The sequence below is a fragment of the Salvelinus fontinalis genome, chromosome 24, assembly GCF_029448725.1.
Source record: "Salvelinus fontinalis isolate EN_2023a chromosome 24, ASM2944872v1, whole genome shotgun sequence".
NCBI lineage: Eukaryota > Metazoa > Chordata > Actinopteri > Salmoniformes > Salmonidae > Salvelinus > Salvelinus fontinalis.
Genome location: NC_074688.1, coordinates 2,653,097 through 2,677,776, shown reverse-complemented (window position 1 = coordinate 2,677,776; position 24,680 = coordinate 2,653,097). Strand labels below are relative to the sequence as shown.

General features: G+C 47.1%; 1 protein-coding gene across 1 annotated transcript; it reads right to left on the bottom strand.

Annotated features, from left to right (window-relative positions):
- Nucleotides 1–170: 170 nt before the first annotated feature.
- tfdp2 (transcription factor Dp-2) lies at nucleotides 171–22,959 on the bottom strand (the record flags this gene model as incomplete). Its single annotated transcript, XM_055879254.1, is given in 12 exon segments — nucleotides 171–1,166; nucleotides 1,168–1,236; nucleotides 1,558–1,585; nucleotides 1,698–1,753; nucleotides 1,755–1,808; nucleotides 1,810–1,873; nucleotides 4,257–4,318; nucleotides 4,732–4,808; nucleotides 5,622–5,705; nucleotides 6,463–6,609; nucleotides 7,794–7,947; nucleotides 22,871–22,959. Coding segments are annotated over 12 exon segments (960 nt in total), but the record flags the coding sequence as incomplete, so codon positions are not given.
- Between the last annotated feature and the right edge of the window lie 1,721 nt (nucleotides 22,960–24,680).

Sequence of the window (24,680 nt, the reverse complement as noted above, 5' to 3'; positions counted from 1 at the left end):
CCCAGTCATATCTGAAACCACAAAGCAGAACATTCTAAAAGAGAGTACACACATTTCCCCAAGTGCAATGTCCACTGAGTGGAGGGCCTAACGTGCTCAAGGGTCCAAAGGTCACGATGACACAGAGGTTGTGTTCAGGAGGGTGCAATTGAATGGAATAGGCCATTACATATCGGCACAATGATTATATTAAAAAAGGCATTGATGATAGGCAGAATGGTTCACACTTAAAATAAAACAAAATGTACTCAATGTACCCTTGTTTCTAGACAAGGTAGGGCTAATACCTGGGTTAAAGGTTACTGCTGGCTTCTTTCCACACAGTTGCATCTAATGGCTGACATTAAACTGCAAAAAATAGTAAAGGAGTATCATAAGTAGCGTAAAAAAAATATATATTTTACAGAATGTTTTGGGGTGGTTCAAAGAAGCCTAGAAATCCCCTTCTATTAACCTAAACAAACCTTAAATTAAAATGCCAGCTTAGAATAGGATCGGACGGGATCCCATTGATTAGACAAACGTTGCGTTAAAGGAGGAACAGAAAGTCAAACCACTAGCATACATCAACACACATACTATTCATGTACGTTTGACATGTTTCGTTGGAACAGGGAAATAAATGAGAAGAAATGTTCAATAATTGTGAAAAATATTCCGTCACGAGTCTGTGGTGTGTCGCGGCAGTGTGAGTGCTTTTATGCATAGCCACATCCTCTAGAAAATGACTACAAAACATTGCACTCCATCTAAAAAACAACAAACCTTTTCTCTGGGAGATTACGCAGATATCGCCTCTTGGCAGAAGAATTTGGAACCTTTTCGCCGCTGCAGGAAATACAGGGGCAGCAGCCAGGAAGACATTTACAAAAATAACTACAAGGGAGAAATTAAGACAGAAACAGATATTTAAATGCGTCTAAAATATCATATCATCGACCTGAATGACTGGCAACCTATTTCCTGTATATCTGGCCACATCCCCAGAGAACTTCCACTCCCCATGTGAACAGAGTAGGAGACGAGAGACCAGTCTCAGAGAGAGAGGTATGCTGCATCACTGATGCCTGGCTAGCTGTCTGTCCGTCAGTCACTGTGAAGAGGGTTCGTTGTCATCATCGTCCTCCTCTTCCTCGTTGAAGGAGCTGGGCGCCTGGCCTCGAGAGGGCGGTGCTACTGTGGCTATAGCTCCTCCTTCCATCCAAAGAGGCGGAGTCCAGGTCATCTGGGAAAGAGCTGAAACACGACAACCCACACCACGGGTCAGTCACTTCAGTTCTCAAATTAAAATCAATCATGCCACCCTTAAGTCATTTATATGGCTTGAGCTTTTCTGTTATCAATAAGGTATGCAACAAAACATTTTGCCACACAAAAACAGAATAATTTCCTGGCTACATCCCAAATGGCACCCTATTCCCTATATAGTGCACTACTTTTGAACAGAGCCACACAGGGATCATAGAAATATCACTCTTCATGTGTAGTGTTCCTATTTTGGTAGTGGATTGTGTTCAAATCACAGTTTTGATTAAAAACTTATGAGAGGTAATCTACCTTGTTTGACTGGTGCCTCTGGCCATGCCTGTGGGAGGAGAGACGGGGACAGATTGAAATGACAGAAATGGCCCGTTTCCACACGTATGCACACACACGTCAAAAATGCTTGTCAATGAACGCCGTTTTCCAACTCTCACCTATGATGTAGATCTCCAGAGACCTGGGAATGAGGGACTTGGCCAGGATGAGATTGGGAAGTGCACCGCAGACAGACAATCTCCAGGCCCAGGGACAACCCCATGCGCTTCTATGTCGTCGTGGATCTCAAAGGTGTTGTTGAAGTTGAAAAGGTATTCACATCGACAGTAGGTACGTCAAACATTCAGCCTGCTGCACAGACCATATGGAAGCTCAAGTCTAGAGTGACTGGTTAAATTGTGTTTTTAAATTGGTTAAAGTAGGACGAAATAGATGTCATTGTAATAATGGGTGAGTGTGCTACATTTACTGTCATCATATATTAAAATATTGAATTACTTTGACATATTTCGTTATGTTATATAACCCTAATTTGTCTATGGTGGACAGAACGTGTTACTACACAGACTAAAGTTTTTCCCACACAATATTACAGGAAATGCACATACTTTTTTGTTAGAATGGTTAATTGTTAGTATTAAAGTTTATAGTCATCACGATCTCACAAAATTGATTGCTTAAAACAGATTAATATCAGTGTTTGTCATACATGTCAGTCCGTAGAGTGACGCAACAGTCATTTTCAGACCACGGTGGCAAAAAAAAAAAGGCCATTTCTCCCATAAATGTCTCTGACCTGACATGAATTCATGGATTTGAGGGTTACGCTATCATTAAAATGAAAGCCAAACCCTGTCGCTATTTGGAAACCGATGTGAGGTGGTGTTTCCTTCAAAAGATCTTGTAAAAAAAAAGTGTTGTTTCCTTTCCGTCTTGGCTATCTACCAAAATAATTTTCTCAGAGATACAGTGCATTCGGAAAGTATTCAGACCCCTTCCTTGACTTTTTACACATTTTGTTACATTACAGCCTTATTCTAAAATGTAAAAATGACAAGGCGAAAAACAAGTTTTTGGAAATTTGAGCAAACCCCCCCCCCCCAAAAAACAAACAAATATACCTTATTTACATAAGTATTCAGACCCTTTGCTATGAGACTTGACATTTTGCTCAGGTGCATCCTGTTTCCATTGATCATCCTTGATGTTTCCACCTGTAGTAAATTCAATTGATTTGGAAAGGCACACACCTGTCCATATAAGGTCCCACAGTTGACAGTGCATGTCAGAGCAAAAACCAAGCCCTGAGGTCGAAAGACTTATCCCCAGAGCTCCGAGACAGGATTGTGTCGAAGCACAGATCTAAGGATGGGTACCAAAACATGTATGCAGCATTGAAGGTCACCAAGAACACAGTGGCCTCCATCATTCTTAAATGGAAGAAGTTTTGAACCACCAAGACTCATCCTTAGAGCTGGTCATCTGAGCAATCGGGGGAGAAGGGCCTTGGTCAGGGAGGGGACCACTGGTCTCTCTGACAGAGCTACAGAGTACATTTGTGGAGATGAGAGACCTTCCAGAAGGACAACCATCTCTGCAGCACTCCACCAATCAGGCCTTTATGGTAGAGTGGCCAGACGGAAGCCACTCCTCGGTAAAAGGCACATGACAACAAGATTCTTTGGTCTGATGAAACCAAGATTGAAAGCTTTGGCCTGAATGCCAAGCCACACGTCTGGAGGAAACATTGCACTATCCCTACGGTGAAGCATGGTGGTGCAGCATCATGCTGTGGGAATGGTTTTCAGTGGTAGAGACTGGGAGACTAGTCAGGATCGAGGGAAAGATGAACGGAGCAAAGTACAGAGAGATACTTGATGAAAAACTGCTCCAGAGCGCTCAGGAACTCAGACTGGGGCGAAGATTCACCTTCCAACAGAACAACGACCCTAAGCCAAGACAACGCAGGAGTGGCTTTGGGAAAAGTCGCTCCCTATCCAATCTGACAGAGCTTGAGAGGATCTGCTGAGAACAATGGGAGAAACTCCCCAAATACAGGTGTGCCAAGCTTGTAGCGTCATACCCAAGACTCGAGGCTGTAATCGCTGTCAAAGTACTGAGTAAATGGTCTGAATACTTATGTAAATGTGACATTTCCATTTTTGATTTTTAATACAAAGGTTTTTGCTTTGTCACTATGGCGTATTGTGTGTAGATTGATGAAGGGAAAAAACGATTTAATCAATTTCAGAATAAGGCTGTTACGTAACAAAATGTGGAAAAAAGTCAAGGGGTCTGAATACTTTCCGAATGCACTCTATACACAGTGTACAAACGTGAACATCTGCTTTTTCCATGACATAGACTGACTAGGTAAGAGCTATGATCCCTTATTGATGCTACTTGTTAAATCCACTTCAATCAGTGTAGATGAAGGGGAGGAAACAATTGAGACATGGATTGTGTATGCGTGCCATTCAGAGGGTGAATGGGCAAGGCAAAATAATAACCGCTTGGTAAATATTGGTGCGTGTGCAGTTTATAAGTTACTAATTTAGTAAAATACAAGTAGTGTGAACACAAGTGTGACACGTGTGTGTAGGGAGTAACTTTTATGTATTGGTCTTCAAAATATAACGACTTATTTCAGCATGTTGATTATTTATTTGGACATCTAAAACCAGTGTTTTGACGCTTGGCCATGAATCAAAAGCCATTACAACAGGAAGCAACAATTTTCAATCTATGTTTTAGGAATATAAATGGTACTTTTAATATTATTTCAACCGGATTCTACTTTATCAGGTAAAAACTACTGAACGAGAACAAAAACGTGCTATGACTTATTGATTTTGAAGATATTAGTGAAATCGTGAAAATATATGTTTGTCCTGGTGACCTACAGAGAGTCGGGGGATTACTATGGTAACCATCCGTATAAATCGCATATATTTTAATCACGGTAAAACCTTGTGATCCTAACTGAATTTACTCTTAGCACCGTAGGACAAGTGTTGGCATCTTAATGAAGAAGGCGCAATGAGCATGTGTGTTATACTACAGTGGCATTTGGATAAGCGAGTCAGTAATACGTGACCTGGAGTTGTCTTCGCAATAGGCATTTAGGGTGAAGACGTTGCGGTGACACGTACTTGTCGCTGGAGAAGGAGCAGTCGATGAGAGCTGGAAGGAGAGCTGGAAGGGGGAGGGGCCAGGGAGGAAGCCTCGCTGGCTTTGTTTCTCTGCACTAGGTTTCTGAAAGAGATTTTCTGTTTGAGGAGAGACGAGCAAGGTTCAGAAACATTTTAGGTGCATTTGATGTAGTTCGCCTGGCTACGGTGTTCCATCAATCTTCCATTGGTCCTAAAGTGCAAACTTTCGAACACACCTATCCACACAGACAGTTTTAAATACATTGTGACGACAACTACAGCTAATCTTATCAATACATACTTCAAAAACATTTATCCCCACATACACATTTTCAATCTCTGAAGGTTGAGCGTGTATGGTTCACGAGTGGAACTACATCATACATGGGCATGGGGCCACGAGTCTTTCCTGGTCAGGTTATGTGGTCAGGAAAAACACCAAGCCCTAGTATGACGTGGCTAAATCGATTCGGAGGGAAAACCTCAGAGGAATAGGAGCTTGGACTGAAGCTTAAATCTACCTTCAGAGCGAGTAACCTTCATTAGGGCAGAGCAAAATATAGCCACAACACACCATCAATCAGAGATGCAGTGAATGACAACTATCCGTGGTGCGGTACATTCCAAGAAACAGACTGTGCATACATTTCGGTGATCGCCAAGTCTTTCTCACAGGGAGAAGTAATCAATAAAGAGAACTCCCCGACCACGCCCACATCCACACTCTTTGGGCCCCTGGGAACTCCAAGGGGTCATACAAAAGTTCCCTTTCATATGCTATTGAGATGCTAACGATAAGCTGTTTTTATGGATTTATAGATGGACAGCTTCCTAGCTCATCACTCACGACCAAGGCATCTGACTTTCGCCCTCTCTCCATCGCACACACACAAAGAGATAAGCGTGTACACACCACACACACACACACACGGGACTGCCCCATTCCTGCAGTATGAGTTCATCCAGTTCAGTTCTCTTCAGCCTGATCCTCTTCAGGCGTTTCTGATTCTCCACCTGATTAGAGAAACAGTTTATTAAGCATTTTAGAAAGAACTGGTATAACAACTGTCTAATAGTAATACATCACATAAATAATCTCAAAGTGCTGGTAAAGCAAAAACAAACAAGCAATTTCAAAAGAAACATACAAAAGTAGCTAGATCAGGATATGGAGCTATTTTGGAGCGCTTCCTCCAATGGGTGGCCACGGTCATGACAGGGTCTGGAAGTTATTGACTAGATGTAGATGGTCAGCGGTGGTGCCTCTCCTCCATCCAACCTCCACTCCACCGTAATGCTGTGCTCCAACAGAACCCTATCCATATCCCACCACTCAGGCAGTTAGTGTTGTTCTTTAAGTAACTGACCATACTAAAGCAAGACAATTACTGTTTGTATTGTCAGACAGTAGTGATGGATTGCAAAAGTCCTCTGCTGTCAAAGAAGGCCAGCTGTAGGAGTACTTTCCATCTCCTCACTCCCTTATGCCTAGTCCTCCACCAGAATGGGTCACTGTGTGTGTTCGTGTGTTTATCGTGTCCGATCTGTATTCTGCAGGAAGTTGACACACGATACAGATGAGAACTGAAAGGGTCTTCTTTCTTCCCATTTCCTTTGTCTGTGCTCCCCTCACCCCTTTCTCTCCATCCACCTGTCCCTCTTTTCCTGAGGTGACAGTGACAGATGTCATGGAGTGGCTGTCAAGGCTCACTTTCAGGTCCCAGAGAGAACTCTGCTGGTTTAAAACGTGTGTGTATGTGTGTAAGATCACCTCCAGGTTTTGACACTCCTGGGCTGAGTTGGTGGGCAGGCCGATCCAGCGTATCTCCTTCTTCTCCTTGGAGATGATGTTCATGGCCATCAGCACGTTGAGGGCGTCATACACGCGCCTGCGGATGTTCTTCTGGTCATACACCTGCTAGGGAGGGAGGGGGAGAGAGAGAGAAGAGTGAGGAAAGATCAAATAAAAGAGAAGTGAGTAAAGAAAAGAGACAAAAAATACGAGAGAGCAAGGAAACAGAGAATAGCAGAGAAGAGGTTATGATTCTAGGCTTGTCTTGAGGGGGGGGGGGGGGTCAAGGGTCATCTCATTAGTAACTGCTCCATGGTGTGTGTCCCTGGCCAGGACTACCCACTACCCCTCCAGAGGCGCACTGACTGCTAGCCTAGCCCTCATGGTTAATCTGTTTTTAATTAATGATACTTTTTGACATTCCACAGGAAGTAAGCAGATTAGGGCTGGGGCCAAGCTATTTTATGGGGCCATGTCAGTATTAATACCGGAAAGTATTCAGAGGTTGGCTCCCTCCCCACAATTAAAACAGCCAAACTTTCAGTCGGATTCCTCCAACACAATGCTTTGGGATGCAAGGGAACCGTTTGCAACATAATCAACATTCCAAATTCTCTATGACCTCAAATCTGTCATTCGTTAATTGCTTATTTTGAACAGCTTATGAATGGAAAAACAAACGTATCTAACATTTAGCTGCAGAAAAAATGCATCGCTGTTTTGCTCCAATGTCAAATTGGACATATTTGATTTTGTATTCACTTTTATTTATTCAGGGTAGCCCAATGAAACCAGGGTCTCATTCCCAATGGTGTCCTGAGTACAACAATTTTCTCACAAACAAGAAGAAAAATGTACATTGCAAATAAACAAGAAGAATTAAAAGAACCACGTGTTGAGTGTTATCCACTACCCTGTTGGCCAGATCGGGTTGTTCTTTATTTATTCATGAAAGGGGACGTTAGAGGCATTGGCTAAAGTATAGTCAGAAATCTGGCCACCTGGCTAGATCCCCTACAATACTTTATCATTCTACTGGCACAATGGGATAGAGGACCACGGTGCTGGCAACACCAGGGTTGTGTTCATTAGGGCATGCAATGGAAAATTTAACCGAAAGACACGCACCGTTTTCTCCAGGTAGTCCCTCCCCGTTTCATTCCGTTTTCTTCCGTTTGGTGCCTAATGAACACGACCCAGTGTTGTTGGTTTGATTCCTGCATTGGCCACATATACACTGTGTCACTGTCAACCGTATGTGGTTATGGATGAAAGCGTCTACTCAACTAGCATAGTATTTACGGACTCACCGAGTCGGTGGTGGAGTGGGTGAACTCAGCCACCAGATCGTCGGCCACTACCTCGTTGTAGGATGCTTTGGCTTTCTTCTGCACCGTCGCACACGCCTTCACGGAGAAATGACTCAGGCCCTTCCCGTTCTTATCGCCCTTCGTCAGCTGATTGCTGTGGTGGAGAGATCACAAGGAAGCAACCGACGCATTAATGGTTAGACGTCTAGGGCTAGCTGTTACACAGATCAAATAATATTGTATTTGTCACGTGCACAGGATATAGTAGGTGCAAACAGTACAGTGAAGTGCTACTACACCTCCAACTCTACACTTATTTGTCAAACATCCCCTCACACAACGACGAGTTTCTCTCCAACAACGGCGCAAGCAAATGCGCACTTGTGAAAACCATGACGCATTAACATAAGCATGATGGAGCTCCGCATGAATGTGAAGACCATAGATAGTGCACCCGCTAACGCTTTTACACGCGCCTTCAATGTGCGGTCACAGGATCATGTGACGTGCGCTCATTTAGACGCACCACTCATTGACGCTTCAAAATAGTGTATGGCTTTATACTCAGTACATATGCAGAGCAAACGTGTTGATGCCTACTCATAATATTTAAACTCACCAATATCAGTGTATTTGAAACTGTCCTAAAGGCTAAAGGGTAATAGCACTATTGGGTATAGACTATAGTAATGGAGTGAGTCCCAAATGGCACCCTATTCCCTATATAGTGCACTATCCCACAAGGTTCTGGTCAAAAGTAGTGCACAATGTAGGGAATAGGGTGCCATTTGAGATGCACACATGTGTAACGGATGTGAAATGGCTAGCTCGTTAGCGGGTACGCGCTAATAGCGTTTCAATCAGTTACGTCACTTGCTCTGAAACCTAGAAGTAGTGTTTCCCCTTGCTCTGCAAGGGCCGCGGCTTTTGTGGAGCGATGGGTAACGACGCTTCGTGGGCGTCAGTTGGTGATGTGTGCAGAGGGTCCCTGGTTCGCGCCCGAGGTCGGGGCGAGGGGATGGTCTAAAGTCATACTGTTACACATGGTTGTGGTTGGAGCAGCGTTTTCTACCCCTCTACTCTCCTAGAGAATTTATCAGATGAGTGCAGTTTTGAAGGCTGAATCTTAATTATTGGGAATGTGTGTGTGTGTGTGTGTCTGTCTCTGGGAATCACATATCAATCAGACTCCCTACATTAACACACACACGCACCTTGCTGCTAGCTAGTTCTTTCCATTGAGGTAATGCAGTGTGTATTTGTGATCATATCACCGGCCATTCAGAACGGTACAAAAATCAAAGCATGTCGAATGCTGGAGTCACGGCACGCTGCCACACAAGTCCTCTTCCATTTGCTGTGTTGCAGGCACACATGTCCTCCTTCTCACAATGGCTCCAGTGTAACACGGTTCCTCTAGCTCCCTGTAGGGCTACCCCCAGGGAGAGGGGAATGGAGGAGAGGGATTCTCGATTTTCATTAGGAGTCACCGTCGAAACATGTAGCTGAAGCACTGTTCATCATTTCACGAGGATCTCACACACACACACACACACACACACACACACACACACACACACACACACACACACACACACACACACACACACACACACAGTACAAAAATCTCTCAAATCAGCAGAAACAAGGGAACTTTGGAGGAACGTGAATAAAAACAAGAGAAAACGATCCGTTATGAACCGTCAGGCTACATGTGATGCGCCGCACACACAGCAGTGATACAATCACTTGCTCATTCAGGGGCTCATTCTCTGTGATTTACGCACCAAGAGAAACCGAGAGGGGGGGGGGGGGGCACGGAGAGGGGGGGGGGGAATAATGTGAATATGCACGAGTGCATTTGTGAGTGAGAGAAAGAGAACAGTGAAAGACAGGAACAAAGAGGAGAGAGCGAGAGAACAGAGAGAGAGAGAGTGGACAAGGAGAAAACGAGGGAGAATGTACAAGTAGACACGTGAAGACAGGCGCACACACGCAGCCAAACGAGTGAGCAATGAAGTGTCCACTGACAAACATTCCTCATCCTTGCACAACACAAACATATGCACCCTCTCCCACACAGCGCAGTTCACTCTGACACCTAGTACAGTAGAGAGTAGGAGACAACTTCAGAGCCGCTCGTTACATAACTGGCTCTCTGTGGAGCACACACACATGCAGAGGGGACAACTGTGTGTGTGTGTGTGTGTAGTGTATGAGGCAGGAAGTGGCGATGGGTAAGGCGCAGCGTGGTGGAAGCTTAGGGTCCCAGTTGTCAGGACAAATTAGTTCCAGAACCCCAGCTAGGGGAGAGAGAGAGAGAGAGAAGACGAGAAACAGGCTGGTGGTGAATGTGCCATAACAGATAGAGGGATTGTAATCAGTCGGTGTGAGGAAGAAACAGCACACTCAGTTACGCAGAAACGCAGAAACAACAGAGGCACTTTTTCTCCTTAGCAACAGAGCTGCCGCTCTGCACCACGGCTGGTGCTGTGGTGGGAGTCTGAGGAGTGTTTCTTGGCAGTGTGTCTGCAGAGTGGCTCAGTGGGGGAGGAGGGGAGAGGGATGACCTTTCACTGAACAGCACAGCTCAGAGCCAACACATCCGCCACAGAGTGTGCAGAGGGAGGGGGAGGGGGGGGGGGGGCTTGGCCCTGAGAAGAGCTCCTCTCACCTGGTGCTTGTGAGTGGGGAGAGGGAAGAATAAAGCATAGATGACAGAATAGATGGACAGAACAGAGAGAGGAAAAGAGACCAGAGATCTGAGCTTACGAGGACCAAACACGGAGAGAAATCTCAGTCTTGCACAGTGTTTGTGAGAAAGAGCGAGTACCAGAGGGGGTGAGTTGTGAGTTTGAAAACGGTAGAAGGAGTGAGGTAGAAATGGAGGGAGGGAGAGAGAGGGTTTGGCAATAGGTCTTACTATGTGTTGAATTAATTATTCACTGCTGAGAACGTGGCATGCAGAACGCACAGACTCTCACATGCCTTTAAAATTTGAGTGCATTTTGCTCAAGGAACCATTTCCACACACACTCTAGGTCTGCACGATTTGGACAAAATATCTCATAGCATTTTTTGGCTAGATATTGACATTTCGATTATGAATTTTTGAACACTAGTGTAACGGCTTTCCTCTTCCTCTTCATCAGAAGAGGAGGAGCAGGGATTGAACCAAAATGCAGCGGATTGTGAAGACATAATTTATTAAACAAGACGGGAAAAACACGAAACGAAATACACTTGGATAAACTAACAAAATAACAAACGGTGTAGACAGACCTGGACGACGGACTCACATAACACGAATAATGCACGAACAGGGAATATAGCCTACACATAAAATAAACGAAGAACAAACAAACCGAAAACAGTCCCGTGTGGCGCAACGACATACACAAACACAGGAGACAATCACCCACAACGAACACTGTGAAAACACCTACCTAAATATGACTCTTAATTAGAGGAACGCCAAACACCTGCCTCTAATTAAGAGCCATACCAGGCAACCCATAAACCAACATAGAAACAGAAAACATAGAATGCCCACCCAAACTCACGTCCTGACCAACTAACACATATAACAAACTAACAGAAATAGGTCAGGAACGTGACATAACCCCCCCCATAAGGTGCGAACTCCGGGCGCACCAGCACAAAGTCTAGGGGAGGGTCTGGGTGGGCATCTATCCACGGTGGTGGCTCAGGCTCCGGGCGAGGTCCCCACCCCACCATAGTCAATCCCAGCTTCCATCTCCCCCTATGAATGTCCACCCTCATCTTACCCCCACAAAATCCTTTTGGTAACATCGACAATAGGGGCAGCACCGGGACAGAGGGATAGCTCAAGACAGAGGGATAGCTCAAGACAGAGGGATAGATCAGGATAGAGAGGTAGCTCAGGATAGAGAGGTAAATCAGGATAGAGGGGCAACTCCGGACTGAAAGGCAGCTCCGGACAGAGAGACAGCTCTGGACTGAGGGGCAGTTCTGGGTAAATAGCCGCTCCGGGCTAAGGGACAGCTCATGACTGGCTGACGGCTCTGGACGCTCATGGCTGGCTGACGGCTCTCGACGCACATGGCTGGCTGACGGCTCTCGACGCACATGGCTCGCTGACGGCTCTCGACGCTCATGGCTCGCTGATGGCTCTGGCCGCTCATGGCTCGCTGACGGCTCTGGACGCTCATGGCTGGCTGAAGGCTCTGGACGCTCATGGCTCACTGACAGCTCTGGCAGATCCTGTCTGGTTGGCGGCTCTGGCAGATCCTGTCTGGTTGGCGGCTCTGGCAGATCCTGTCTGATTGGCGGCTCTGGCAGATCCTGTCTGGTTGGCGGCTCTGGCAGATCCTGTCTGGTAACTGGCTCTAGCGGCTCCTGACTGACTATCGGCTCTGACGGCTCGGGACAGACGGGCGGCTCTAATGGCTCAGGACAGACGGATGGCTCAGACGGCGCTGGGGAGACGGATGGCTCAGACGGCGCTGGGGAGACGGATGGCTCAGACGGCACTGGGGAGACGGATGGCTCAGATGGCGCTGCGGAGACGGATGGCTCAGACTGCACCTGTCTGGCGGAAGGCTCTGGCTGCTCCTGTCTGGCGGAAGGCTCTGTAGGCTCATGGCAGACGGGCAGCTTTGCAGGCTCATGGCAGACAGGCAGTTCATGCGCCGTTGGGCAGATGGCAGACTCTGGCCGGCTGAGACGCACTGTAGGCTTGGTGCGTGGTGCCGGAACTGGAGGCACCTGACTGAGGACACGCACTTCAAGCCTAGTGCGGGGAGCAGGGACAGGACACACTGACCTCTCGAAGCGCACTATATTCCTGGTGCGTGGTACCGGCACTGGTGGCACCGGGCTGAGTGCACGCACATCAGGACGAGTACGGGGAGAAACAACAGTGTGCACAGGACTTAGGAGACGCACATGTGGCTTAGTGCGCGGTGCCGGAACTGGAGGCACTGGGGTTACTGGGCTGGGGCGGGGAGGTAGTGCCGGAAATACCGGACCGTGAAGGCGTACTGGCTCCCTTGAGCACCGAGCCTGCCCAACCTTACCTGGTTGAATGCTCCCCGTCGCCCGACCAGTGCGGGGAGGTGGAAAAACCCGCACCGGGCTATGTAGGCGAACCGGGGACACCATGCGTAAGGCTGGTGCCATGTAAGCCGGCCCGAGGAGACGCACTGGAGACCAGACGCGTTGAGCCGGCCTCATGACACCTGGCTCAATGCCCAATCTAGCCCTACCAGTGCGGGGAGGTGGAATAACCCGGACTGGGCTATGCACTCGTACAGGAGACACCGTGCGCTCTACTGCGTAACACGGCGCCTGCCCGTACTCCCGCTCTCCACGGTAAGCCTGGGAAGTGGGCGCAGGTCTCCTACCTGCCCTTGGCCCACCACCTCTTAGCCTCCCCCCAAGAAATTTTTGGGGTCTCCTCTCGGACTTCCAGCCACGTCTCCTAGCTGCCTCCTCATACCACCGCCTCTCTGCTTTCGCTGCCTCCAGCTCAGCTTTGGGACGGCGATATTCTCCCGGCTGTGCCCATGGACCTCTCCCGTCCAATATCTCCTCCCAAGTCCATGATACCTGTGTAGAATCCTGCTCGAACTCACGCCGCTTGGTTCTGGATTGGTGGGTGATTATGTAACGGCTTTCCTCTTCCTCTTCATCAGAAGAGGAGGAGCAGGGATTGAACCAAAATGCAGCGGATTGTGAAGACATAATTTATTAAACAAGACGGGAAAAACACGAAACGAAATACACTTGGATAAACTAACAAAATAACAAACGGTGTAGACAGACCTGGACGACGAACTCACATAACACGAATAATGCACGAACAGGGAATATAGCCTACATATAAAATAAACGAAGAACAAACAAACCGAAAACAGTCCCGTGTGGCGCAACGACATACACAAACAAAGGAGACAATCACCCACAACGAACACTGTGAAAACACCTACCTAAATATGACTCTTAATTAGAGGAACGCCAAACACCTGCCTCTAATTAAGAGCCATACCAGGCAACCCATAAACCAACATAGAAACAGAAAACATAGAATGCCCACCCAAACTCACGTCCTGACCAACTAACACATATAACAAACTAACAGAAATAGGTCAGGAACGTGACAACTAGGGTAAAAAATATGGTAATTCCATCAGACAAGGTTAAAACAACTGTCAGGGTAGAGATCATATGAATGAACACATACTGTAGCTAGCTAACTGAATACAAAATCAAAATAAACAAATATTTTCCAACAATGTTACAGGCTACATATGATAATAGATAGGATTATTACACCTTCATATTAACAAACATACATTTTGAACACGATCATCAAAATATAGTGTGCTATAAACGCAGCGCTTATTAATTAATGAATAACATGAGTTCCTATTTCACAATTATGAGTTCTTAAATAACCTAGGTTAATTATTTATTCAGGCAGGTATAGGATGCAGATGGAATAGGAAGCTTATGATTGTGTAATTATGTAGAAGTTGGCCCAATCAGGCCTTAAAAACATGTAACACGTAGCCTGACAATTGACGTCCTGGTAATCCGTCTGGCCCTGCGGCCTTGTGAATGTTGTGATCACACAGTCTTCCGAAACAGCTGGTGTTCTCATGCATGTTTCAGTGTTATTTTCCTCAAAGCGAGCATAGAAGTAGTTTAGCTCATCTGGTAGGCTTGTGTCACTGGAAAGCTCTCGGCTGTGCTTCCCCTTGTAGTCTGTAACGGTTTGCAAGCCCTGCCACATCTGACGAGCGTCAGAGCCAGTGTAGTATGATTCGATCTTAGTCCTGTATTGATGCTTGTCTGTTTGATGGTTTGTCGGAGGGCATGGCGGAATTTCTTATAAGCTTCCATGTTAGAGTCCCGCTCCTTGAAAGCGCAGCTCTAGCCTTCAGCTCAGTGCGGATGTTGCCTGTAATCCATGGCTTCTGGTTGGGGTATGTACGTACGGTCACTGTGGGGACAATGTCATCGATGCACTCATTGATGAAGCCAATGACTGATGTGGTGTACTCCTCAATGCCATCAGAGGAATCCCGAAACACATCCCAGTCTGTGCTAGCAAAAAAAGTCCTTTAGCTTAGCATCTGCTTCATCTGACCACTTTTTTATTGATCGAGTCACTGGTGCTTCAATTTTTGTTTGTAAGTAGGAATCAGGAGGATAGAATTATGGTCAGATTTGCCAAATGGAGGGTGAGTGAGAGCTTTGTATTCGTCTCTGTGTGTGGAGTAAAGGTGGTCCAGAGTTTTTTTCCCTCTGGTTGCACATTTAACATGCTGACAGAAATTTGGTTAGACGGATTTAAGTTTCCCTGCATTAAAGTCCCCGGCTACTAGGAGTGCCGCCTCTGGGTAAGCATTTTCCTGTTTGCTTATTGCGGAATACAGCTCATTGAGTGCGGTCTTAGTGCCAGCATCAGTTTATGGTGGTATGTAGACAGCTACGATAAATACAGATGAAAACTCTCTCAGTAGATAATGTAGTCTACAGCTTATCATGAGATACTCTACCTCAGGCGAGCAAAACCTTGAGACTTCCTTAGATATCGTGCAACAGCTGTTATTTACAAAATACATAGTCCGCCGCCCCTTGTCTTACCAGACGCCGCTGTTCTATCCTGCCGATACAGCGTTTTGTTGATAATGTCGTCGTTCAGCCACGACTCTGTGAAGCCTATGATATTACAGTTTTGAATGTCTCGGTGGTAGTTTAATCTTCCGCATAGGTCATCAAATTTATTTTCCAAATATTGCACATTTGCTGAATGGAATGGAAGAAAGTGGGGATTTATTCGATCGCCTACGAATTCTCAGAAGGCAGCCCACCCGCTGGTCCCTTTTTCTCCGCCTTCACGAAAATGTCAGGGATCTGGGCCTGTTCCCGGGAAAGAAGTATATCATTCACGTCGGACTCATTAAAGGAAAAAAAAGGATAAAGGATTCTGCCAGTCCGTGGTGAGTAATCGCAGTTCTGATGTCTAGAAGTTATTTTCGGGTCATAAGAGACGGTAGCAGCAATATTATGTACAAAATAAGTAGAAAAATAAGTTTCAAACAACGCAAAGGGGGAAAAAAACACAATTGGTTAGGAATACGTAAAACGTCAGCCTTGTGTCAGGACCCGGTGCGAGAAACAGTCACTAATAATCAGCAGAACCCAGAAGATGAGGCAGACACAGCAGTACTAAAGATGGTGGTTTAATAAAAGAACAAGAGCTTCAGGCAAAGAATATATATCCACAATGGCTTGGGCTGGGGCTGGGTGCTAACATACAAACACTGAGCAAAGAACTGAGGAACACACAGGGTTTAAATACTAACAAGGGAACGACATACAGGTGCAAACAATAATTAGAGCAAGGAAAAAACAAAATGTTCAAAAAAGGTGCAATGGGGACATCTAGTGACCAAAACCAGAACAGTCCTGGCCAAAACCTGACAGAATCCCCCTCCTAGGAATGGCTCCTGACGTTCCTACCAGCCTTCTCAGGGTGGAGGGCCCTGAACTGACGAATGAGGTCAGGGTCCAGTATGTCCTTGGCAGGAACCCAGGAGCGCTCCTCGGGACCGTAGCCTTCCCAGTCCACCAGATACTGCCAGGACCGCTGCACCCGGCGGGAGTCCAGTATCCGGTGGACGGTATAAGCTGACTGGCCTTCGATGATACGGGGCGGAGGGGGAGGTCTGCCTGCCGGGATAAGGGGAGAAAAAACAACAGGTTTTAATAAAGAAATGTGAAATGTGGGATTGATCTTAAGGGATCTGGGTAAGTGCAGGCGAGAAGTAACGGGATTGACTCTCCTGGCAATCTTAAAGGGACCGATGAATCTCTGGGACAGCTTGCGAGACTCCACCCGTAGCGGTAAGTTTTTTGTTGAGAGCCATACTCTCTGGCCGGGGTACAGGGTAGGACCGGGACGGCGACGTCTGTTGGCTTGTCGTTGGTAATGCTGTGAGGAACGCAAAAGATTAAGACGGGCCTTCTTCCACGTAAGCCGACAGCGTTTGATGAACCTCGAGGCTGAAGGCACTCTGACTTCTGCCTCCTGGTCCGGGAACAATAGAGGAGCATAGCCAAACTGACACTCGTGCGGGGATATACCAGTGGAGGAGGAGCACAAGGTGTTGTGCGCGTACTCGGCCCAAACAATGAAGGATGACCATGTGGACGGGTTGTTGGAAACCATACATCTGAGGGTGGTTTCCAGCTCCTGATTCATCCTCTCAGTTTGGCCGTTGGACTCCGGATGGTATCCTGAAGATAAACTGGCCATGGCCCCTATGAGTTGGCAGAAGGCCTTCCAAAACCATGAGGCGAACTGGGGACCTCTGTCGGAAACCATATCTTGCGGGATGCCAAAGACTCAGAACACATGGTTAATCACCAACTCATCTGTTTCCTTGGCAGAAGGTAATTTGGTCAAGGGAACAAACCTGGCCGCCTTAGAAAACATGTCGATGATGACTAGGATAGTAGTATTACCATGGGACGGAGGAAGGCCAGTAATAAAGTCCAACGAGATATGGGACCAGGGTCGGTGGGGAATAGATAAAGAATGAAGGAGTCCTTGAGGGCGGAGGTGAGAAGATTTGCCCTGGCAGCACACGGAACAGGCCTTGACGAAAGTGGCAACGTCTTCTTTTTTGGTGGGCCACCAGAACTTACGCTGAATGAACTCCAAGGTGCGACCTACGCCCGGGTGACAGGTGAGGCGAGAGGAGTGCCCCCACAGAAGGACTTGGGATCTTGCTGCCTTGGGAACAAACAACCGATTGGCAGGACCTCCTTTAGGACCCGGTTCGATGGCTTGAGCTTGTCTCACGGTATCCTCAACTTGCCACGAGATTGGAGCCACGATCTTAGCGGCAGGAAGAACAGTCATGTCAGTATCTTCTCGAATGGCAGGAGAGTAGACTCGTGACAAGGCATCCGGTTTGAGATTCTTCGACCCGGGTCTATAGGTGAGGATAAAATGGAATCGGCTGAAGAAAAGAGACCATCGAGCTTGTTTGGAGTTCAACCGCTTCGCCTGCTGGATATACTCCAGATTTTTGTGGTCCGTAAGCACTTGAAACGGTTGAGAAGCCCCCTCGAATGTCTCCATTCCTTCAATGCCATCTTAACCGCTAGGAGTTCACGATCCCCCACATCGTAATTCCTCTCGGCAGGGGTAAGCCGGTGAGAGAAGAAGGCGCAAGGATGAAGCCTCTTGTCTTCACCCCTCTGAGACAGGACAGCTCCAACACCAACCTCTGATGCGTCTACCTCCACCACAAAAGGTTCATCCGCCGTCGGTAGTGTCAGGATGGGAGCAGAGAGGATGCGCTGCTTGAGTCCTTGGAAGGCCGTCTCAGCTTCTCTTCCCCACAGAAACCTTGTGTTGCCACCCTTGGTTAAAGCTGAGAGAGGGGCTGCCACCGAGCTGAAGTTCTTGATGAACTTGCGGTAGAAGTTAGTGAAGCCCAGGAAACGCTGAACTTCCTTAACGGACTTGGGGGTGGGCCAATCCGCTACCGCCCCTACCTTCTTGGGGTCCATCTGGACTCGACCGGGTTCCACTACAAATCCCAGGAATTGTACTCGAGAGGAATGGAATTCACACTTTTCCGGCTTAACATACAAATGGCTGTCTAGGAGGCGTTTGAGCACTTGTCTGACATGCTTAGTGTGTTCTTGAAGGGAGCTCGAAAAGATGAGGATGTCATCCAAGTAAACAAACACGAAAATGTTAAGCATATCCCTAAGCACATCGTTTATGAGCGCTTGGAACACAGCCGGGGCGTTGGTCAGGCCGAAGGGCATCACCAAGTATTCGTAGTGACCAGTAGGCGTGTTGAAAGCGTTCTTCCACTCGTCACCGGGTTTGATCCGCACAAGATGGTATGCGTTCCGCAGGTCAAGCTTAGTGAAGACCACTGCTTCCTGGAGCAGCTCAAAGGCTGTGGCCATAAGGGGTAGCGGGTAGCGGTTACGGACGGTTATGGCATTAAGTCCCCGGTAGTCGATGCAAGGACGTAATCCCCGTCTTTTTTAGCCACAAAGAAAAACCCTGCTCCCGCCGGCGAGGTGGATGGACGCATGAGGCCTGCTGCCAGAGCGTCCTTGATGTAGGTATCCATAGCCGCTCGTTCGGGAGGAGATAGGGAAAAGATCCGACCCCTGGGGGGGCAGGTGCCCGGAAACAGGTCGATGGGGCAATCGTAAGGTCTATGGGGTGGTAGTTTGGTGGCCCTCTGTTTGCTAAATACCGGTTTGAGGTCATGGTAACACTCGGGAACTCGGGACAGGTCGATGGATTCTAGAGACTCAGGAGGGGAACTCGGGGAACTTGGGAAGATACAAGTGGCTTGGCACGTAGGACCCCACTGCTTGATAGTGCCCACAGACCAGTCGATGTGAGGGTTATGGCTGTGAAACCAGGGGTATCCAAGGACGAGAGGGAACTCGGAACACGAGGTCAGATGAAAGTTCATCACTTCCTGGTGTTGGGAAACTGAAAGTCGCAAGGGGGTAGTGACACGAGTGACAAGTCCAGATCCCAAAGGGCTTCCATCCAGCGTAGTAACCTTTATGGGGTCACTTAGAGGTTCAGAGGGAACGCCATTCTCCTTCGCCCAGACACCATCCATGAAGTTACCTGCGGCTCCAGAGTCTACCAAGGCTTGAAGGGGAAGCTCGTGGTTGTCCCAGGAAAGGGTAACTGGAATGAGCAGGCGGGAGTTGGACGGATGGGAGGAGGTTATGTTTCCCATTACAGTCCTCCCAGGCCTGCACGGGAGAGTGCGTTTTCCCTGGAGCCCGGGACACGTGGAGAGGAAATGGCCCGGTTTGCCGCAATATAGACAGCATCGCTCCCTCATCCGGCGGTCTCTCTCAGCCTGGGAGATGCGTCCAACCTGCATGGGTTCCGGTGGAGTCAGCGAAGATAAAGGTGGAGACTCGGAGCTGGAACCGATAGGAGCTAGGGTGAGAGATCTACGGTTGAGCTCTCTCTCTCTCAGACGCTGGTCTATGCGTGAAGCCAACTTGATCAGGGACTCGAGGTTGTCCGGTGGTTCCCGAGTGGCCAGTTCATCTTGGATGGTGTCGGAAAGACCCTTCAAAAAGCACACTGTGAGCGCCTCGTCGTTCCAGCCACTCGCTGCTGCCACTGTGCGGAACTGGATGGCATAGTCCGTCACGCTGCGCCGACCTTGGTGGAGAGTCAGGAGCTGTTTGGCTGAGTCAGGACCACTGGTAGGACCTTGAAACACTTGCTTGAATTCTTCAGCAAAGGTAGAGTAGCTGGCACAGCAGGGACTTTGGGCATCCCACACAGCAGTAGCCCAGGCTAGGGCTTTTTCCGACAGCAGGGTGATGATATATGCTATCTTGGACCGGTCGGTGGGAAACGACGAGGGTTGCAGCTCGAAGGAGAGAGAACATTGGGTGAAAAACCCCTTACAAACACTCGGATCACCTGAGAACCGTTGGGGAGGCGGCAGACGAGGTTCAGCCAGGGGGTTAACTGCCACGGGCACTAGAATCGGATGAACTGGAGCAGAAGCGGTTGCAGGGGAAAGTTGATCAGAAATCTGCTTTATGGAAGTCATCATCTCCGACAGAAGTTGAGAATGTCCAGCCATTAAGGCCTCTTGCTGAACCAGAGCAGCTTCGTGACGTTGGACAGTCCCCTCGTGGTGGGACAGCATGGGAAAAAAGTCCTGGGTACTGGCTACCTCTGGGTTCATATTAATGGCTCAGTGTTTCTGTCAGGACCCGGTGCGAGAAACAGTCACTAATAATCAGCAGAACCCAGAAGATGAGGCAGACACAGCAGTACTAAAGATGGTGGTTTAATAAAAGAACAAGATCTTCAGGCAAAGAATATATATCCACAATGTCCAAAATAAAGCCAAAAGGCAAAAAATGGATATCTTCCAAAATACAAAGAAAATCCACAAAGTGGTAAGAACAGCAAGGGAAAAAAACAAACCTCAAAAGACTAATCCAAAAAACACAAGAACAAAACCAGAGAACCTCTGGAAAATCCAACAAGAGAAAATATATGTTCACAACAAGGCTTGGGCTGGGGCTGGGTGCTAACATACAAACACTGAGCAAAGAACTGAGGAACACACAGGGTTTAAATACTAACAAGGGAACAACATACAGGTGCAAACAATAATTAGAGCAAGGAAAAAACAAAAGGTTCAAAAAAGGTGCAATGTGGACATCTAGTGACCAAAACCAGAACAGTCCTGGCCAAAACCTGACACCTTGTTCTCCGGTGCCGTCTTGTCGACTCAGTGTTGGGGTGGCGACTTGGGAGAAATATGTGCAAGATGGAATTTGTATCTCCTGTCCAGTTGGCTTATCCTCTTCTTGAAGCCGTCTTTGCCGACTGTAAATAGGAACCATGTGTTTGGCTATGTGAAAGGTGATAGCCTCTGTGATTTCTGTGTCTGCGGCACAGGAGGTTGGTGGCACCTGAATTGGGGAGGACGGGCTCTTGGTAATGGCTGAAGTGGAATAAGTGGAATGGTATCAAATACATCAAACACATGGTTTCCATGTGTTTAATGCCATTCCATTCGCACCGTTCCAGCCATTATTACGAGCCGTCCTCCCTTCGGCAGCCTCCACTGGTCTGCGGGATGTTTTTTCGTAGGGCGTTACACTTGATGGCTGGTTGTGGCTGAGGGGCTTTGCTGCTGTCGGGTGCTTTTGTTTTACCATGCAATCGTCATAAAGTAGAGGATGGTTATTCTTCGAAGCATTGAATACATTTGTGGTGTTGCCTGTTTTTGTAGCCACAACTCTGAAGCATTCTTTGCACAACACTTGCATTTGGTTGACATTGGTTTTCCTGTAGCTGAAATACTGCCATACCACCGAAGACGTGCCCCTCTTTGGCACCAAATCCAAGTTCTCGTTAGCACTAATGTTTCAAACTCTGAGTTAAAGCCACAGAGTTTATAAACCTCATACTAAACCTCTAAACCTAAACCGCCCTTTCTCTCCTCACCAGCATCTTCTAACGCTCAACGCAAGGATGCTTGTTATTGACCAGCATGTGCATGTCATGCAGAGTGAGAGAGCCTGCTTGTGGTTGGTCAGCATCCTCTGTGCATGTAGAGTGAATGAACAAAGTCTAGCACATCTCATTGGAGGAGGTACCGTACTCTAGTTTTTGATGTATTAACGGAGTGTCAAAGAAAGGAGAACATTGCAGCCTCTTGGGAAATGGATATTGCACATGTCAATATCGCAATTTCGATCTGAATTTGATTACTCATGCAGCCCTAACACATTCTCCCCCTGACACACACGTACATACTACACATGTGCACACACGCGCACACATACATGTACACATACGTACAGTACATGTACACACACACCTTCTGATGGTTACATAATCCACTAGAGAAAAGGCAGTCATGGCCACTCCTACAAATCCACTGCAGTTCTTACTAACCAGTACTGTCATTCACTGTGCCCTCTAAGAAACACAAAAAGAGAGAGAGGATGGGAGAGAGATAGGGGGAGACAGGGGGAGAGAGGGATAGAGAGAGAGAGGGGGGAATATATTTTTTTTAAAGTTCTGGGCGGGCATGTTACGAGAGAAAAAGACCGCACCTGAGAAGCGGTGGGAACACATAAGAAACCAGATGGTATACATAGGAGATGGCAGAGAGGCAGGAGAGAGGGGGAGGCATGGTGAGAGAGAGAGACAGTGTTCTGCTGTAGTGAGTCAGCAGTGACCTGATCTCTCAGGGGAATGTGCCTCTCTGTGTGTGTGTGTGTGTGTGTGTGTGTGTGTGTGTGTGTGTGTGTGTGTGTGTGTGTGTGTGTGTGTGTGTGTGTGTGTGTGTGTGTGTGTGTGTGTGTGTGTGTGTGTGTGTGTGTGTGTGTCAGACTGAGATGCACATTGGACTAACACAAAAGAAAATGCCACAGACTGCAGCTGAGCTCTTAAGGAGCCCCCGCCCTTCCTACACATGCTCCGCAGGCATGCACATCACCTCCATCTACATTTTGCTGAGCCTTGTAGTTACCTGGCTGAAGAGTCTCCTGAGCACAGCCCATCCCTGCAACACAGACACAGAGAAATGGTTAGTTTGAAGCAGTGTGTGTACTGTTTAACATGAATTCAATATTCAAAAACTCTGTTAACTACTAAATACTATGTTAAGTGTGTGTCAGTCAGTAGTCAGTTCTCCTAGATTACAACCCATTCCATTGCCTAATGAACTGGTTTGCTTAGGAAATAATGAGACGCTTCAGCTCAGTGAGATGCTGTGAGAGACTCAGTCTCCATCTGCGACTTGTTTGACTGGATAATCCTCCTGCACTGTTCCTTTCATTTATTTTTTTATATTTAAGCAATAAATCCAGTGGAGGTGTGGCATATGGCCACTATATCACAGCTAAGGGCTATTCTTAGGCGCAATGCGTCGTGCCTAAGACCAGCCCTTAGCCGTGGTGTATTAGCCATATACCACAAACCCCCAAGGTGCTTTATTGCTATTATAAACTGGTTACCAACGTAATTATTATTAGCAATAAGAATAAATGTTTTGTCATGCCCGTGGTATACGGTCTGATATACCATGGCTGTCAGCCAGTCAGCATTCAGGGTTCAAACCACCCAGTTTATAATCTTCTATATACAGTATCGGATGCAAGGATGTCAGGTGATACAAATAATATTGGTAGCAAGGGTCCTGTTCATTAGGCACCAAAATGAAGGAGAAAAAAAAGGGCAACCTGAACTCATCCAACATGAAGCGCTCATTTTTGTTTTTCAATTTCAAAACGTCTTCCAATTGACGCCCTAATGAACACCGCCCAGGTGAGTCATTGAGAACAGATTCTGTGCCAAGTTGTGGGTGACTCTGTGTGTGGTGACTGAGCCGGATCAGGTTGGGTGTAATATTTGAGAGGCCTACTATGCAGAAGTGTCTCGAAGCTGGAGCCCAACAAAAGAGACAAGATCAGCAGGATGCAGCAGAATGCTAATAATACCCCCAGCTAATTATAACACGCTACAGTCAGTCTGCAGTCTGCCACACGCTATTCCTTCTCCTCCCAGCCAGGCCTTCCTTTTACACTTCAACATACACTGGCTTTCACAGATGGAAGAGGATGGGAGATCTGGGGTGTATACATTAGCACACACCGTAGCGAAACACTTTGCATCAGAAAACGTGTTGTAACAAAAACGAGAACTTGTTATTGGACAAATTCAGACATTCTGAATTATACTAGTATACTTTGTTTGGTACCTGGGGAATACACTTTTGATCATCGACCTGACTCTTAACCACCGAGAAAATATTGACCGAATCCCCCAAAAAACCTGCAGCTGTCACGCCCTGGCCTTAGTATTCTTTGTTTTCTTTATTATTTTAGTTAGGTCAGGGTGTGACATGGGGAATGTTTGTGTTTTGTTGGTTTTGGGTGTTTCTATGGTATAGGGGTTGTTGGGTGTAGTATATGGGTTTGTGTTGAGTACATGTGTCTAGCGTTGTCTATGTATGTTTAGTTGTCTAGGAGAGTCTATGGTTACCTGAATGAGTTCCCAATTAGAGACAGCTGATTTCGGTTGTCTCTGATTGGGAGCCTTATTTAGGGTAGCCATAGGCTCTCATTGGTTGTGGGTAATTGTCTATGTCAGAACGTTTGTAGCCTGTGTGTGTAAGTGCACAACGTTATTTAGCTTCACGGTCGTTTGTTGTTTTGTTCGTTTTGTTAAAGTGTTTCGTGTCGTGTTTATTTTTCGTCATCTTTTAAAATAAAAGAAGATGGCTTACTTTCCAAAAGCTGCGTTTTGGTCCATCAATCCGCCACACGATCGTGACAGCA